The 19,542-nt window shown below is 39.1% G+C and overlaps 1 protein-coding gene across 1 annotated transcript; it reads left to right on the forward strand.

The window, feature by feature from the left end:
• Window positions 1-668: 668 nt before the first annotated feature.
• bmp5 (bone morphogenetic protein 5) lies at window positions 669-11,068 on the forward strand. Its single transcript, XM_085182803.1, has 7 exons — window positions 669-1,617; window positions 3,960-4,152; window positions 8,160-8,308; window positions 8,666-8,863; window positions 9,575-9,651; window positions 9,777-9,887; window positions 10,020-11,068. The coding sequence occupies exons 1-7, from the start codon at window positions 1,125-1,127 to the stop codon at window positions 10,167-10,169; spliced, it is 1,371 nt and encodes a 456-aa protein (XP_085038929.1). The 5' UTR covers window positions 669-1,124; the 3' UTR covers window positions 10,170-11,068.
• The last annotated feature ends 8,474 nt before the right edge of the window (window positions 11,069-19,542 follow it).

Below are 19,542 nucleotides of genomic sequence, written 5' to 3' on the forward strand. Positions count from 1 at the left end.
AAGACTTCCTTTTCCCCCTTTTTGGACAGTAGCCACTCATCACACGTGAATCCCTCTCTGTTTATATGTTTAATTATCCCAGCACGGCGGCTTTCGCTTGTGTTTATTTCATGCCCCATGAGGGTGGAGCTTTCTGCAATAAACTTAAATACTCATGTTTAATTCTTGCTGTTGAGTGAATTTATGTAATTTTAAATTAAAGCATATAGCCACGTGCGGTATGTGGTTTACAGTAGGCCTTTATCTCCTCCCGTCCTGAATTATGGCTTTACTATATTCTCCTTGTTTGTTAGTGTATTTAATATTTCCATACCTGTGAATCCTCCATACATGATAAAAACATGACCCTCGTTGTTTTGCGGTAGATGCAGCTGAAACCCTCTTTTATGAAGACTTCAATAACTTGAGGTGATTAAAAGGCTCTGTCATTATTCTTTCACTCGTTAAGAAGGCCTCTCGGATTTCAAGTGTCTCCTTTTACACTCCTGAGCCGCCACATTCATCATGGGACCGGGCTGAAGTTTTATTGCGGCCGCTAGAGGAGGATGCAAAAACAAAAGCTGAGGAGTGTGGGGTGGACTCAAAGGGCAACTAGCCCCAATACACATTCTCAGTGGGGAGAAAAAAAAGTGAGAGAGAGGGGGGAAAGAAAAATGCGCGCCGGGGCATGAGTCGAGCGCTTCTCTCTGCTTAATTTTGACACAGTTCAACACATTTTATCCACTTGGAAACTCCAGGTTATCCCCCGACGTTATGGGCGTACCTACACGTTTTTTCATCACAAAGGAGTAAGGTGAGGGACGGGGTCACACAGCTCCATAAATACTTGGTGTGGCGGAGACTTCGGATGGACCCTGGAGGCGTAAATACTGCTGCTGGAGGAAGCTCGCACACAGGAGAGGAGCGGCGATTTTTCTGCAAGCTGATACCTCATTTGTAGAAGGGCAGACTGCTAAAAGCCTCCTCAGTTACCACCGTGAAAGTTGTGGTGCCTCTGGCTAATATGGAAAGTCTATGATTCCGTGTTGGCACAACTATAGCATAAATTGTTGCGCTTTTTTCTCTCCCTTCACTGAGTGCGATGTAGTTCATCTTCACATCTCAAAGTGAGCTGATTTGTCAAGATGACAGCGCTTACACCTTTGAACCGTGCCGTACTTGGACTTGCGTGGAGCTGTTTGAGTTTCCTGTCGTGCGTGCATTGCGTTTTAAGTGACAATCATGTGCACTCCAGTTTTATTTACAGGAGGTTGCGCAATCACGAGCGCAGGGAGATACAGAGAGAGATCCTCTCCATCCTGGGCTTGCCTCACCGTCCCAGGCCCTTCTCTCCCGGGAAGCAGGCGTCCTCCGCGCCGCTGTTCATGCTCGACCTGTACAACGCCATGGCCGTGGATGAGGAGGAGGGCGTGCAGGAGAGCGCAGGGAAGAGCTTTAGTGCCAAGGCTCAAGGGCACTCTAGGAAAAGTTACTACAACCCCCAGCATGGCGGCTACTCCCGTGTGGCACACCCTTACCGAGCGGCCCCTCTCGTAGGCCACAGCCCCGCACTCACCACAGCGCAAGACACCAACTTTCTCAATGACGCCGACATGGTTATGAGTTTTGTCAATTTGGGTAAGTGTCATTAAGACGGGATCAATATCTACACGTGCTATAAATCAATATATACATCGGGGTTATGTGCAGGTGATTCTTGGTTATCACGGACACTGAAAGAAATTGACTTATTCATCTTTCACTAGATTTCTATTTCCTCGACAGAGATAAGTGAGGGATTTTAAACTTTTTATTTCTCTTATTATAGATGACATTAAGGCAAATCTTAAAACACCAACATAAACTGAACGAGCCTGCTTTTTGGGATGCAAAATATTACCACTTATTTCTGGATAATAACTGGACACACGTACAATATTTTTTTTAAGAAACCTGTGCAACCTCTCATACAAAAACTTGCCGAGGAGCAAATTCAAGATTTATAATTTTTGAAAAGACATTTGTGCATCCAAATGTAAAAAAATTAAAGTTCATCGTCAGATATCAGTCATTCTCAGAGTACCGAGGAGTTGCTACAGACTCTTGTTAAATATTTTGTATTTAACACAATCGAGCTGAACGTTTTGACCCATCAATTTGTGCTGCTTTCTATTTTTTTCTTAAGTCGCTTTTATGTATAATGATTGTGTTTGTTCGGTAGCTGCGACCCTTAACCCAGCAGTTCACAGCGACTTATCAGATGACTGTCTGACCTTGAGAAAATTGGCCTAAATTATTTCCTGTTGTTAAAAGAGGGTGATACTGACTGATACTCATATTTGAGGTTCTGTCACTAAGAGAAACCACAAGCCCCTTTCATAATATTTGTGCTATTTGTACCATTTATTATTCCATCATGAGATTAAAAATATTCGCAATGCCACTGGGAATATTAATCAAACTATTACACAGTCCTGCAGAACTGAATATTTAAAAACAAATCCCTGTAACATATCATCTACAAAGTTTCACTATTTTATTCTTTAAGGATTGTATTTTCCAAAATACAAAGTAAAACATGTTAAAGCGAATTTGTGGAGACTTGCTTGTAACATTATTCCCTCACCTTGGTCTCAGCCCATCTGTTTCCACTTACCGCTACACCAGGGCATGTACACTGTCAGGCTTGAAGGCTCTGCTCTCATTCTGGAGACTGTCAGTGTGTTCAATGGGGCTCTGTCTTTATTACAGTACACTCACATATAGCTACTGACCTCAACTGTTTTAAAATGTCTATGTGGTATTTTATGCGGTTTAATATGCTTACTCTAGTATCAATAAGAAGCCAGCTATTCAAACATCCAAACACACAAGACAGCATAAAAAGGGGGGCTTTTATTAATGAAACATCAGTCATTTGATAATTTCATTACAGCCTAGTTAGAACCAGCTGAATAAAACTGATATCTTACATTTTTATTTAATATTTTGCTATTTTAAAGGTAAATGCTCTGTGTTCTCAGTGGCACTTCTGTTTCAGATTACCACCCGTGGCTAATATAATGGAACGCGCTCAGTGGGTAAAAGTCAGAGCTGACCTCTGACCTGTTTGTGCTAAGTAACGGCAGGCGTTCCCTCTCGATAAAATATCAGGGAAATGCACTGCATGATATCACCGTGGATGTCAGAACATCCGTTGACCTCAGCCACATGCCTTTTCTCTGCTACCAGGTGGAGGTGAGAGATGGCCGAGGTCACTTTGTCATCATGTCCCTAATGTTGGTACACTGGAGCTCTTTGATGCTGAAATTGAGGATATATATATATATATATATATATATATATATATATATATATATATATATATATATATATATATATATATATAAAATCAGATATCCTCCACTTGTCTCCACATAGGTATAAAACAAATCCACCGATTTAAAAAAAAAAAAAAGACAAGCCTTAAAAAGTAATCTTATATTATCTGTTATATTAGAAATATTTTACTTTCAAGCTTAAGGGTTAGCTACTTTTTATGAAGCCTAGCAGAGGTCAAAATGAGGTCAGAAAAGAGGTCAGAGTAGACACTCATGTGATGCTGAAGAATCCTGTCTGCTCTTTTTCTTACTTGAGGAGCAGACGAAAGTGTCTTTAATTGAAATCAGCCTGTTTTTCTTAACTGACAGCCCATTCATCATGGCCAGAGAATGCAGTTAGGCACACAGTAGAGGGCCTGTCTGGGAACTGCTACCTGTATTGAGTTGACTGATTTAATGAACTGGAAAGTGCTTTTGTTGGTAGTCAAAATGTTTGGATTGGACCTTGAATGTGAAAGAAGATGTGATAAATTACACTTTTTTCCTGCGCATTGATGCTGGCATATTTTCTCCTTTAAACAGCTTAAGAAGCAGTTCAGGAGGTGAACTCATACATTCCCGGTAGAAATCAACTTTGTCATAAAGTATTTTCTTTTCCAGTGGAGAAAGATAAAGATTTTTCTCACCAACGAAGACACTACAAGGAGTTCCGTTTTGATCTGACTCAAATACCGGACGGGGAGGCAGTGACTGCAGCTGAGTTTAGGATCTATAAGGACCGTAGTCATGCCCGCTACGACAATATTACCCTGAAGGTGACCATATATCAAGTTATCAAAGAGTATCAAAACAAGTAAGTGCCAGACCAACCACAACTATGTATTAAATGTCCATATTAAATGTGATTGTACCTCTGTGCATTCGCCCAAGTCCTGAAATGTTTAACTGGGTAATCTCTAAATAATTTCTGATATTTTTATTACATAACGATAGTTTAAACTGTCCAGCAACGTGTAACTAAAATGCTTTACCTCAACCAGTTGGTGTTTACTGCTTTAGTAAACTCATGAAAGTGTTCTTTTTACTAATGCGGCCGCTTGCATTTAACTAAAATGTCCCAGCACTTCTTGGATTACAGTTTAAAGGACTTACTGCGTCATTTTATGGGCATAAAATGATTGTAGATAAACAAGGGGGAAAAATGAGTCATAAAGTCAGTCAGTCTTTTAAAAAAAAGAACAAAGACAAAGGACCTATGTTAAGTTTGTTCTCAGTTATTTAAAGGTTTAGTGAAATGTAAGACAGGCTGGAAGCTTCTTCCTTGTAGTGAAAAAGCAGAATGAAGTAGCCGCTACTGCAAAAAGTGAGAACTATTTAAAACTATTTGCATCTCGATTTGTATCTTATTTCATAATGGCCATTGTCTGTCGGGGGTTGAAACTTTCCACTTGCAAAGCACATCCTCCCATCTCAAACTCTGCTCTCCTTCATTCACACCATGTCTGCCTTACAAATATAGTTCACGGATAAAGAGAACTCCATTAGCAAGTTGGCCACTTATGAAGCTTGGAAGGTCCATCAGTTATCACTCGTCTTGTGTTGCCTGCCAAGCTGGCTGTGTCCCAGATGAAACCACGAGGGCCCGTATCGGGGGGCGGAGGGTTGGAGGCTCCCTAGGGTGCTCCCGTGGTCACTGTTATGCCCGCCACCTGCCTGTCTTAACAATATTCCGGAAGTTTAAAGCAAGACATAGCTGAATACACAAGGGTGCACTTAAAAGTGGGCCCACATTTGCTTGCCAAAAATGTGTGTGGGTGATTGAAGGGAAGATATGGCCCTCCGGGGCTTTGAAAAGGTCCAAGTCAATGGACTCTACCATCTTAAAGGGGAAGAATGCTCAGTTCATGTTTTCACACATGCTTTCATGGAGAATAGTGTATTTGAATTAGTGCTCACAAACAGGCACGAGTCTTTCACAGTGACTGAAATCTTAGAGAACAGTTTTCTTGATTTTTCATAAAAGCTTAAATGCAGTTACAGTATGAGTAGGCCATACAGATTCTTTTGTGTTTGCCTCCAGCACGTTAGGCAGAATGCTGCTTATGGACACAGACGAGTTTCAGCCTGTGCCCTTAATGTTGTTTTATATACTACACAAGTTGCTGGAGGTCTGACCCCCTTTTAAACCATATCCTCTTCACCTTGTACGTTGGAAGCGGGTGAAGTTGTGCCACAAACCTCTACTAAGTTTCTACAAAATGCTGATTATATAAATACTCATGATTGCCAGTGGTTCTCATTTGGCACATTCAACAAAATCAGTTTAGCACAGATTGAACAGGTTGTGGTCTCTGTAGCAAATTAAAAGCCATTTTGTTAGGGTTTTTTAGGGGTTTAAGAGACTGACATTAATATAATAGTGGGATTTGATTAAAGAAAATCAAATCCCACTAAAAAATGTTTCCTATCCACATGTTCTGCCATTTACTTAAAATAATAAAAGTTAAGTAAAAGCAATGGCCAGTGATAGAGAAAATGTGTTAAATAGTGCATGAGAATAACACTGTATGTAAGATGCTGGTATTGGGGAAGTCTGTGGAGTCTGTAACCAGAATACACTTTATGTATGTATTTGAGGACTAATAAGTTCTTTGAACTTTAAGTTGTTTTTTTTTTAAATTTATAACATTAGCACAAATTATTTTGCTATTTTAAACTTGCAGGGTTTATGTTTACTTGCTAGTGTCTTCACTGAGTTAATGAAACACAGAAACAAAAGCAACTATGTGAAAATGCTCTACTTCGTATCCATACAGGTTGTCAAATGTATACTTAAAGTCAGAGTACTTGTAGGTGTGTAGTTGTAGACAACTACACACCTATCTCAGAGTCACACGTGCTCTGGTACTGAACTTTACTGCTGAACATGAATTTCTAATGGAAAATATTGACTTGTGAACATAGTTTGTTAAACACAGAGCAGTCTGAACAGTTACCACTCAGCTTTGGTGTTCAGTCACATTCTCTGTGGAGCAGTACATCTAGTGACCCCAGATTAAAATGCAGGATAAACATTTGCACTCTTGGATACAGCTACAAACCTGTACCTACTCAGGCTAAATTATCACAGGAAATAAGCTAAAAGCTACAAAAGTCAAAAAGGAAGTTTAGAAGTATGTCATGCATAAAGATTATGCTTGCTTTTTATTACACCTGCAATAAAGACATAAATGGTTCCTGAAGGACTGACGGAAAATCTTGGTTGTCTCTGACCAGCATCAGGCAACCACAAAAACGTAACAGGCTTTGCTTTATCTGATCTGCAACTTGAAAGGAATCCAATGCAAATTAGGAAGTAGGGCTTTTTTTTCAACGTTGAGTTGATTGAGGCCTTATGTCAAGCTTATGTTAAAAAACAGCAAAAGAAAAACAGCTGATATGCATGATTCATAGCTCCTGAAAGTTCTGAAGTACTGGCAAACCCTGTGCCCCACGACTCTGCTATTTATTACTAGTGAAAGGTTTTTCCAACAAAAGCACCGCTTTCTTTTCAGGTCCAGCACACAGTAACGAGTTTAACACTCTTACAGACCAAATCAGCACCTTTCAGTACTAAGATAAATGTTTGATTTCTTAATTATTTTTTAGTTTTTATTCATTATCAGGAAAAGCATAAAAACATAACAAATCAGACAAACAAGAGAAAAAAAAAACAACCCCAAAAGAAATCACACAAATTAAAGTCATTATATATCTTTGCAAATACACATATGGGGGGAAAAAAGAATGAAAATGTTTGATTTCTAAAGGAGGGAGGGAAGAGTTGCCACAGAGTTTGGAATAAAGTACTCAGTCGTGATAAGATTCAGTCTACATGTTCTAGAAAATAATGCCAAGTACATGTGCACTCACCAGCCACTTTATTTTCTCAGACATTTTGGTCCATATTGATATGATTACACAGGTGATGCAGATTTGTCAGCTGAACATCTATGATGCCAATCTTTCATTCCATCACATCCCAGAGGTGCCCTGTTGGATTAAGATCTGGTGTCTCTGAAGGCAATTTGAGTACAGTGAACTCATTGTCATGTTCAAGAAACGAGTTTTAAACAGTCTGAGCTCTGTGACATGGTCCTTTATCCTGTTGAAAGCAGCTATCAGAAGATTCAATTCAATTAGGTTCAATTCAATTTAATTCAGGTTTAGTGCCAAATCACATTGACAGTCACCCCAGGGTGCTTTATGCCAGGGTAAATATCCTACAGCAAAATCAGACAATCTCCTATAAGCAAGCACTTTGTGAGGGTGGGAATAAAAAACTCCTTTTTCATAGGAAGAAACTGAAGAAACTGTCATGACCAGTTGGAGGGTAAGGGGAAAGGGAGTATAGACAGAAAGCTGGATACATTGAGGTCATAAAGGGATGGTCAGCAACAATATTCAGGTAGGCTGCAGATACTAGGTGGGATGGATCTATTATTTCATGTTGTTTAGGCCAAATTCTGACCTTACCTAATATTTTCACAATTTTCTGTTGTCCAATTTTTGTGCACGCAGACAAGTTCTTTTGGTTAGCTTGGTTTTAAGAAATGGTTATTTGAGTTGCGTTTGCGTTTATGGCCATTCTTCTCTGATCTCAGTTGCTTTTCTTCCCCATTCAGCAGGTTGTCTTTACCATGACTGAATTCTCACAGTTGCTGCCACGTGACTGTCTGATTAGACAGTTGTGTTAACAAGCAGCTGAATGGATGTGCCTAACAAAGTAGCCAGTGATATATCCACCAGCTGTTTATGCTCCTTTTAACTGTAGCTTATTTAGTGCAGATGTTCATGACATTGTTTTCATTGACTTTTTAGAGATGCAGAGACGTTCTTACTTGACTCCAAAAAGGTCCAGGCATCTGATGGAGGCTGGCTAGTGTTTGACATAACAGCTACCAGTAACCATTGGGTGATGAATCCACAGCAGAACCTGGGCCTGCAACTCTGTGTGGAAACTGTAGATGGCAAGTGGAGTTCAGTTTTTCTTTCCATTACTTTTTTTCTCTTGTATTCACTTTAGATTTATTTTAAACTCCTAGACTTTTAAAAGGTCAACTTCACCTTTCAAGACAATCCACAATATCTGCATTTGATTTTACAAAAATGTTTTATGTGACATCAGGTCAAATGTCTGGCAGTGTTTGGATTATGATTATTTATCACCAATTCCCACCAATTAATTGCCATAAATCAAAAAAATTAAGATGAGCTGACCTGGTTTTTGTATTTGTACTTACTCTGAAAGCAGTCATAAATTTCTAAAACTACCCACTGACTTTAAATGTTGTAAAAGTTTTATTTACCTTTTTATTTTTTTAAAGGACGAAGTATAAACATAAAATCTGCCGGAATCATCGGGAGGAACGGGCCCCAGTCCAAACAGCCGTTCCTGGTTGCTTTCTTCAAGGCCAGTGGGGTGTTGCTTCGCTCAGTCAGAGCTGCTGGTGGGAAAAAAAAGAACCACAATCGCAATAAATTGAATAATCAACAACAATCCTCAAAGGCACCAAAAACTGGAGGTAAGTGGGCTTAAAATGCAGCTTAGATGCTAAAATATGTTTTTGTGAATAGTTTCTTTTACCCTACACACACAGAGTCTTTTAATAATCCGTTTCACTACATCCTTTGTTCCTGTTGCTGACCTGTTCAGCAGACTGTCTGTCTGTGCTTGTCAGATTAAAAATTATTGGTCTGTATTTCCACAATCACTTGGCAGCACTCGCCAGAGGATGACGTTTTTAAAAAAAAATATTTTATTACCTTACATGTTCTTTTCTTTATGGTTTCAACCTCAAAACGAACCTTACATTTTATCCCTGTTACTGGCAAGATTCCTAATTAGTGAGTCAGTATTATTAGTTTTATGTTTGTCTTTGGTTTCATATTGTGAAATGTGAGCTTGACAGCCACGAGGAGGCAGTTGTAATCATAGTTCTGCTGTTCTTTGTTCTTCTTCTCAAAGTATTTTCTTGATTTCTTTCTTTGGAAACAAATTTGTTTATAAGTGGCTACACATGTCATTGTTCATTTCGATAAATAATCCAGCACATTGATTAATGCTTATTATCCACCAATTACCTTTATAAATGAAAGGAATTTTACTTCAACTTTAATTTTTGGGTGTATTAATAATTCACTGAAACATCCGTTAACTCCAAAAGCAATACATTCATAATAGCATGTTTTAGTAAGTTAAAAAATAGTCATAAAAAAGTACTATTATTTTTCAGATTATAACACCAGTGAACAGAAGCAAGCCTGTAAGAAGCACGAGCTTTATGTCAGCTTTCGGGACTTGGGTTGGCAGGTAAAACACAAATATTCTACATCTCTTACAATGAAAAAATTGTTAGGTAATCACACAAAAATTACTCATTTAGTCAAATTATGAGATAATCAATCAGGTATACTAAATGTCTTCTTTTTCTAAAGGATTGGATCATTGCACCGGAGGGCTATGCTGCTTTTTACTGTGATGGCGAGTGCTCTTTTCCACTCAACGCACACATGAATGCAACAAATCATGCTATTGTGCAAACTCTGGTAAGCATTCTTTAGAGTGTATCCCGCATGCGCATTGCAGTAAAGTCTGGCTATAAGCTAATAACGTTCTTACCATTTGTAACTCTCTGCTGTTGCACCTCTTTAAACTCTACTTTATGCTCTCATTTATAGGTCCACTTAATGTTTCCTGACAATGTGCCAAAACCATGCTGCGCCCCAACCAAGCTCAACGCAATATCAGTACTTTACTTTGATGACAGCTCAAATGTTATCCTGAAGAAATATAGAAATATGGTAGTTAGGTCTTGTGGGTGCCATTAACAGGCGAGGCCAATTTTAATTTATGCAGTCTGGCATGGGAATTGCTGGAGGTGTGATGTCATGTTCAGTATTATGTATATAGAGTTTTATTAATTTATTTTCCTTTTAAAAAAAAATAGCACTGAATATTTTGATATTTAAATGATTAGGACAAAATACTGATTTTACTTTACAACAGTTATCATTTAACTTCTGTGTCCGTTGGCATATACTTTGTATTGGTTAGGACTGTATATCTTTTATGAGAAAACTGTTCACTGGAGTCACTATGATCGCTTACTCTTCTGTTGTTTTCTTTTCTCCTTTTTTTTCTATACATAGTGTGTTACAAACGCTATAAACACTGTATTTCAATGTTCATTTCTTAATGAGTTCATTCCCAGTTCAGAACAGTAATCGTTCATGACAGACGCATACAGAATAATGTCCCGCGATACTGTAACACAAGCACATTTTATTAACAAGGGGGATCTCCATATTATGCTATTAACACTAACGTCTCAACTTCAACAGGCTCTTGGAAATATTTCAAATTAAATCGGATCACAGGATTAAAATAACACACTGAGCGTCTCTAATATAAACCAAACTGCCCAAAGCTGTTTTCAAGCTGTCACCGTCTTTCAGCGTTGATACTGTTTCACCTTTTCCAAGCCAGTTTTCTTTCTCTGGTGTTCTCAGAAAGGGAATATGTCAGTCTGGAATGAAACGCTTATAATGTTGAGTGTTCGCTTATTTTTTTAACAATGTTTATCTCTTACATAAACACTGTTTCTCATTTCTCTGTGGACTTTGTCATAGTTACATCTTTGCGCCGCACATATTCGATCTCATGTTTGGAAAGTAGTGTATCTTAACGTAGAGTGCTGTGTATTTAATAAATGTACCACTTGAAAGCTCTTATCTTTGCTCGGCTTTTATTGACTTCGCAGCTTTTCTTTCTTCATTTATCACGCACAGCTATAAATCTGTAAGAAGAAAAAAAAAATCTGTGGTGAAATAAATGCATTATTTATTTATTTTTTATTTTTTATGTATTTCTGTTTGGAATTCTGTGGATCTTTTACTCACCGCTGCCAAAGTACCGTCTCAGATTTATCAATGTTTGACAAGTATGATATAAACTAGAAGTACACCCACAGAGCCTGATGACATGCTCTTAGGGAGCGGTAATGCTAAGTAGTACGATGCTACCAGCAAGGCTATGCTGTGACCTCCGATACCAGCCCAAAAGGGTGATTATCATGAGAATGACAGCAGAGAAAAGCAACATTTTCCAGATTATGGTGGAAAGTTCCCATCAACCACATTATTTATGTGACATGCTTGATACACATATACTTACCGGCATGCTGTAAATTCACATTTTGTCACTGCCCATCTGCTTCGAGCTAAGATTCAACCTTGGAAACAAAGTGGAAACCATAAACAAAACCGAGTGAGTGTTGGTGCACTCATCCATGGATAAGCAGGACTTCCCGAAAAGTGCGAGGGAATGTGCTTTTTCCAAAAAAGTACTATGGTTACGCAGAACTCTTCAATGGTCTTGGAAATGCAGGGATTAGGTTAAGGATTAATATTTATTTGCACAACTGTGTTGACCCTCACTGAACACAGGATATGTACTGTTGCACTTTCCCCCTCCACCCTCCCTGTTTTATAACATTTTTTCTGACATGGCAGAACATTGAGTGACTGTATTTCACTTAATTAAAAGCAGTGGCTGGCCTGCCCAGATGTTATGTGGGCTCCATCTAAAAGGAGTGTTGACATTCAGTGAATAGAAGAGGCCACCTGCTAACTTAACTCTTGGCTTGAGGGGTGATTTGCATTCCTGTGGCCTGTTGCCTGGCATGATTACTCCTAGCACTTAACAATCCCATCTACTGTTTAATATGATGGATTCTTTCCAATTCAGCAACATTTCTTCCTTGTCTGTAACGCAGGAGCTGCTATGAATGAGCTTCTATTTAGGTTCTCCAAAATGACACAACCCTCCTCAACAGTAACCTCTTGACCACATGAAAGGGTAACAATTGCCATACTCGGGGCGGATTAATATAGTGGCCCCTTTTCCTCCGAGACCCCCGCGGTCAAAAGCAGCCAGCAGTGAGTCAGAGGTGCCTTGACATTTATCAGATCCGCACTTGTAGTGGCCACTTCTGAAAAAGGTCACAACCTCTGGTAGTTTACCTTTCCTGAATGGTTGCTTGTGAATTATTCATGCATCGTGCACTCGGTTTATAGTATATGTCACAACATGCTGTTGGCTTTACATAAACATAGTTGCATAATGTTGAGATGTGTTTCCATGTGCTGATATTTTTTTTTCTACCACAAACATGTTTATCGTCTTTACCTGATTAAGAAAACAGAGGTATCCATTTCAGCAGCTGTTAAGAACATGTTCTTTTATTCAGCAAACAGGATATATTTATTAAGGAGACATCATCTTGAAGCTCCTACCTGACTGGGCCAAAAGTCACAAGTGCTTGAGGATTTAGGTCATTTTAATGTAAACGAATCCACCACCACAGGAAATGCTTTGACCCATGCTGAAAAACAAATACAAAAAGCTGCCATAACGTGCCATTAATCTTGTCAGACCACAAACAGAGGTGGCCACTTAGAGATGACAAAATTAGAATCACAGATAAAGAATTTTTTTAAAGAGGCAGAACGTTGCAGTCTTTTTTCCTTTTGAAAAAATGTAATTCCTTTTAGTGCAGTGAGGCATATCAGTAATCATCTAAAAGATTTCCATAGTCAAGAGGAGCTGGTTCTAAATGGGTAAAACTACACAAAAATAAATATTTTAGAAATACTGGAAAAGCAAAGAAGCTGGGATATGCTCCAGCCCCCTGCAACCCTAATAAGGATAAGCAGAAGAGGATGGATAGAAAAAGCAAAGTATTGTCTAATGTAAAAATATCATGCCATCCCTCCTTACTTTAAACTTTGCTTCTAAGGAGCCAGACTTTCTTGTAATGCTCAAGTCTTTCATAATTCTTCTTTGGCCACTGGCTGCCTTCTCACTCAGCCAGTTCAGTCCAGTCCTTGTACTTCACCACTTTCAGGGGAATGTTTTGTTTGTTAAGCCACTTAACCCTGACCTATGAATCATTCTAGCATAAAATGTCACCATACTCAAGGGATGAACCAGTGTTGGGCCAACCATACAATTTAAAGTAAAGAACCAATTTTAAATTGTAATAGCAGCCTGTCACACACATCATTTGTTGTTTTAGTCTTAGAAAACGTAATCTAATTTACAAAAAGTGCCAAAGAAGTTTGATGGGCATAAACAGATGAGCAGTATCTTAAAGTCATTTCCTTAAGAAATAAGAAAAAAAGACCTAACACAGGACCTAAAGATGCATCTGAGTCTTCAATTTGGTCCAGCTACTGTTTGCTGAAGCATCATCAGAATTTGTCTCAGTGTATGGTGGCTGTCAAGAACCCATTCTTAGGGGAGTATAAGCAGTGCTATGCTAAATTACACAAGAACTGGACTGAAAATCTGTGGCAAGAAGTCTTATGCAGTGATTAATCCAAATTTGGCATTTTGACAATACCATATTTAAAGGGTCCACTTGGCAAAAGCTTTATTTTTTAGCATGACAGACACACTGTCATAGCATACGTGGATAGAAAAACACGCTACCAGACATGGATTGGCCTCCCCAGAGCTAAGACCTTAACATTATTGAAGCAGTGTGGGATCATCTTGACAGAGAACAGAACAAAAGGCAGCCAAGATCCAAAGAGGAGCTTCCTTCACGAAGTCTCTGCAACTAAAGTACTCTTATTTGTTTTGAGTTTTAACCTTACATACTGTATTTCCATGTCAATTTGAAGAAGTTTTAATAAATTGCTGCACCTATTTCACATTTTTCAAGCAAAATATAAAGAAAAGGGGGGTGGGTTAAGACTTTTGTACACAACACATATTTATATCTGTTCACCCCTGTATGATAAAACTTGGTACCTTGCCATACATGACACAAAGTCCACCATGTGATTTTAACACTTTTTTTTAAACTTAAGGCTTCTGGCCCTTTTGAGAATTTAATTTAATTTCCAATAGTTTGTTCCAGTTTATTTTAAAGTGCATCTGAAGTATTATGAGTTATCAATTTTCTAAACAAGTGATGCAAATCAGACTGTTTGAAATAAAAAGCACATGTAACCAGTTGTTCACGAATCGGAATTGGAACTGTTCACAAATATACTCACAAACTGTGAAACTAAACATTTATCCGCCGCCTTAGTGGAGATTAATATGCTGGGTACACTGCAAATGCACACTTCCACACAATTAACCTGAACATTTTTGACTTTGACTATCATTGATGTGATCAATTACTGCTGCTGTGGGCTGCAGGCAGTTTCGATGACTGAAACAAAGCTTGGCTTGATCACATTTTGTTCAGTCTAATATAGCTGCGCAAAATAATAGCCGTTGTTCATTTAGTTGAGTAATTCCGTGTTTTATTGATTTACACTGTGTCAACCAGAGATCTTTTTCTTTCTGTGGCTCAGAGTTTATTTTGAAAGTGTCACCTTGCAGTCCATCCACAAGGCAAGTGAAATTGTATCTAATAAAAATGTTGTGTAGTTTACCTATTTCATCTCCCCACATATGGTTCTCCTTATTTGTATTCTGTGGGTGGGCTATGGCTTCCATATAGCTCAATCAGACCCTCTTGAAAAGGAGACCATATGGGTCACATTTTTACACATTGTTTGGTATGACTGCAGTAGGACCATCGAGGAATGTGTCCTCACAAGGGGCAGTGCAGAAACACTATTATGTTTGCTTGTTATTCCCTTATGCGCATAATCTTTGAGAGTAAGAGAAAAGGGGCTCTCAGGTTCTCTAATTTACAGCAGACTGTTTGTGAACTCAGCTGTCAACTCCAATTAATGTTATAGTTGGCACCTGTGCATTTCAACTCTTTCTATATTTTTAAAATGTTCTCCTTTCAGTCTTATTAGCATGTTTTAAAAATGCATTGGTCTTTCCTGATGGAATGCAAGAAACAGGCTAGAATTAAAAATTTAAATGTCCAGTTTACTTTGCATTCTGCATGTTTTTAAAAGGTAATCGAACATTGAGCCGTTTTCTCTTTCTATTGCATGCAGCATTTGCACAACAGATTTTTTCCATGGAAATGCATAGAGCATGGTAGTCTTTAAAGATTCCTTTGTGTTTTTTTTCTTAGCACAAAAATAGCTTCTAACATGATATGTTATGATTAACTATGCCTGCTGTCTTATTTTTCCATGTTGCTTGGGTTGGACTATTTTTGTCAAAGAACATGTGGAATTTTAAATAATGTAACATATAAACAAAAGCTGATGAACAGGATATTTCCCTGTCTCTGAATCCAAATCTGTGTCTGTCCTGTAATAATCATGGCGATTTACTGTATGAATGAGGTTTCAAATTGCTGTACCTCAAAAGGCTCTAGTGTTAGCTTTAATTTTTTCTTAATTTATTCATTTTTTGTTACTTTACTTCCTGCATCAGTTTTTTCCAAATGGTTTTTATATACTTTAGCCTTTCTTTGTATTTCTGTTTGCCCTAAAATACTTTTAGGGGGTCAAATTTTAGGTAATGAATCTTGACTTATGGTTTTGCAACAACTCCCTGCATTTGAACCAAGCAGCAACCTCTAGCTCAGAAAAATCCAGCCAATACAGATTAGCCAAAAACTGCAGCTCTTGAAGTGGTCACTTGCAGCATGCTCCAAAAGTGAGTCATTCCCACATGGACTCCTGTTAAAATGCCCAACTTCATAGCAGAACTTTTTCACTGGTACAAAGAAAAGAAATCATTTGAGTAAATATATGGAACAGTTCATGTGTGGCAGCTTTCAACCTGCTAGTCCTTTGTCTATCTCATTGCATCTAATCACTAGCTTGTCAGGAAATCTGTGAGCATCTAGCTTCATCCAGCTCCTGTGTCAGCTAACTTTCTACCTGTACCAGAGTTGGCTAGCCTTAGGGCTATTGGTCATCATATTAGCATAGCTCCTTGCCTGGCCCAGCCACTGAACTCACCGCAGCACCACAGGTCCTAGAAGTGGGCCTGCTGACCCCTAGCCAGTTCCTGCTCTTCCACCTCATACTCAGGAGACTACTTTATTGTGGAGACCTGGTTAACCTTTGCTTGCAATGACATCCTGCCTCAGAATCAACCCATGCTAAACCCAGATTCTTTCCACAGCCAACACAAACTGTCCCAGACAGTCTTCCTTCTTCCCTGTTGCTCAGTTTGAGTGTTACATCTTGCAACTGGTGAGTGCAGAGACTGCTCCCAAGTCAGTCTAACAGTCAATCTGCCAGCTCCAGAGCCATCCCTCCTGATGGACCCTCAGGCTGACATCCAAGCTAAGAAGCATCCGCCCTCTCTGCTGATACCTGGCAGATGCCTGACTGCACTGGTTCCAAGCTTTCTGTTCCACATCCTGCCTGAAGTACTATGTCTGGCTCGCCAGCCTTAGAGACCTCCAGAGAGCTCCCATCTTTACCGCCAGTCTTCTGAGAGGTTCTATTTTCTCTGTAGTGTTCCTGCTGGGCCTTCTTCTTCTCACCTCCAACCTTGGTCTTGCCTGACTACCCTACCACTAGGCCAACCTCAAAAGTAGCCTCTCCTGTTTACTGAGCATCCTGGCTGCTCTCCAGAGTCGTCATCATGGTCTGACTGAGCTGAGCTGCTCCACCTAACTGAGTGTTTACCTGGGTCTTCCCATCCCCTTTGGAGCAATTGGCCCAGGATTCTTAGCTCCCATGTTCGTCTGCTGTTAGGTTATCTGTCCAAACTCTTAGACTCTTTATCTCCTGGATGCTTGGTTATTTTTCTTACTCTTTGCCTCTTTCTTCAGTTTGCCTGCATGGATTTTTGTGGACTTTTGCCTGCCGACTGTATTTTGGCATGTGTGACTTACGATGAGTTTGAGTTTACCTGGTTGGTGTTTTCTACCCCGATCTTCCCACACATCCAGCAAAGTAATTAGTAAAACACACTACTGTTATCAGTTTACAGCTGAAGGCACACAGAGATGTCAACAGCTTGACTTAAACCAAGCTCGTGTGTATTCTGGCAGTTGTAACTTATGCTGTGAAATTCAGTTTCTCCCACCAAGAATAAGAATACACTGAAGGAAATCTCTACACTTTATGATCCAGGTGGAGCCGTAATCCAGCCATGAAGTCCTCTGTGGTGCAATATAAAAATCTGCACAATAAATATCCAGCTGCTTAGAAACATCCTCTTAAATTCATTTGTAACAAAGCGATTTTAAGGAGTGGCTTTGTGAAGAATGAATGATCTGATTTTATTGCACCTTGTTAAACAGTGTGGATTGGTAAATGGCCTGTATTTGTATAGCGCTTTACTTAGTCCCTTAAGGACCCCAAAGCGCTTTACACTACATTCAGTCATCTACCCATTCACACACTGGTGATGGCAAGCTACATTGTAGCCACAGCTGACCTGGGGTGCACTAATAGAGGCGAGGCTGCCGGACACTGGCGCCACCGGGCCCTCTGACCACCACCAGTAGGCAACAGGTGAAGTATAAAGGACGCAATGACCGAGACTGTCGGAGCCGGGGCTCGAACCAACAACCTTCCGATTATAAGACAAACTACCAGCTCTTGAGCCCCGATCGCCCCAATTGACATTTCACACTTGCACTCACTAATAAATATAGAAAAGTGATCATTATTATGAAAAAGACAACTCCCACAGCCTTCCAGTAGACTGCATGTGCAGAAATGAAATGATGCTCAGCCTTTATGATAATGTGTGGACTCATACCCAAAACATCAGTCAGAGGCTTTTGTGACTAAAAACCATGGGGTGCTCAGTGGTGTGATTACTGTGAGGATAATCTTTAACACACATGCTGTCTCAAAGGGGAGCTGTGGAAAGTTGGCTAAGAGTGGTCGGCCTTCCAGAAAAAACTGTAGGACACGTTGCTATTTTTATAAAGACCACACATTTTATTTCTTTAAAAAATGTTTGTGGTTTTTTGTGGTACAAATTTGAATAAACTGAAAATTGAATAGGGTAACATAAGAGCATAAATACACACACAGACACGTGCATAAATGTACATTCTTTGCTTTTCTGTGCAGCATATGTAATGTATAATTCAGTTTCAGTTATATGCACCGAGTGGTCTGGGGGTGTATATCCAACAAACCTTTTCATCTTCTCTGTATATGAAAGACCATGTCATTATTATTACTTCCACGGTGATGATGATGTGCTATTCGCTCAGCACCAGAACTCTCTTGTTGTTACAGTTCAGTTACATTCATGATGTAGAAATTGAAGACGGATGGAGGATGAAAATGGATTTGTTCTGGTTCCTGTTTTTTTCCCCTTCCACTTTGTTTTGAGTGTGTATCTAAGAGTTTAAAACTTCTTTCATGCCATGCCGAAACCTGTACTCCATAAAGTACTGTTTTTCACATCTGTTTCTACCTCTGTAAAAAAAAAAAAAGAGAGAGAGATACAGAGAGAGGGAGGAAGAGAGAGAGCAACGGAGTCTAGTCTTGTTCTTTTTTTAATGGAATTTGTTTCCAAGTTCATAAACATGGTGTGACAATGTTTGCATTTTATTTAATATGTTGAGGCATTCATCTTCTGCCTGGTCTCCAGAATCCTCATGTGCAAAATATATTGTTCTCAGGAGAAGCTAACAAACTAGCACAGAGACATCCCCTTTCCTGTCAGGGCATATCTGTTTGGCTAATCTACACAAACCTGGAGACTATGTTTCTTTACAGAGTTTAATCTTCTTAGAAGACATCTTAAGGCTGTGCAGTTGTTTCACTGTGTTGGTGACCTGCTAATTTGAACGCACTGTCAATTTTTTTTTTTGTTTCTTTATTCTACTTTAGTTTGAATTGCTGAACAAAGCAGATATCAATCATTTTTGAATTTTGCAGTCACACAGATTTATTGATGCCATTATACAACAATCCACTATTTGATTATAGTGGACTCTAATTCACATTTTGAGAGATTCAATAGCTCATGTAGAATCTAAAAAACTGAAATTATATGTGAACATTGAGACTAAATTTTGATCATTTGTTCTAGTTTTATACCATTTAAATGTCAAATGTGTAAGCCTGGACATACAGTTTTCCTTGTTGGATGAACTGTGTTCTGGTGATAGTGTTTAAACTCACCTGCATTATATTGATTCCTTAGATGGGGAAAACCCCTCAAGGCCAGTTCTTTAAAGTGACCTTCCCCAGCTGGTTTTTGTCAAGAAGATAAACCATAGATACGGAGTTTCCTTGAAAGCTGAAATGTCAAAAGGCTGGTTCGGTTTAAGCGGTTGATGCA

This window comes from Neolamprologus multifasciatus, chromosome 13, assembly GCF_963576455.1.
Source record: "Neolamprologus multifasciatus chromosome 13, fNeoMul1.2, whole genome shotgun sequence".
Classification (NCBI taxonomy): domain Eukaryota; kingdom Metazoa; phylum Chordata; class Actinopteri; order Cichliformes; family Cichlidae; genus Neolamprologus; species Neolamprologus multifasciatus.

What these genes read in the sequence shown, in the direction of transcription:
- bmp5 (XM_085182803.1), top strand. Translation starts at nt 1,125, where the DNA reads ATGACAGCGCTTACACCTTTGAACCGTGCCGTACTTGGACTTGCGTGG. An exon ending in ATCAAAGAGTATCAAAACAA is followed by an intron (nt 4,153 to 8,159) that starts GTAAGTGCCAGA and finishes TTGACTTTTTAG; the next exon opens with AGATGCAGAGACGTTCTTAC. An exon ending in TTCGGGACTTGGGTTGGCAG is followed by an intron (nt 9,652 to 9,776) that starts GTAAAACACAAA and finishes CTTTTTCTAAAG; the next exon opens with GATTGGATCATTGCACCGGA.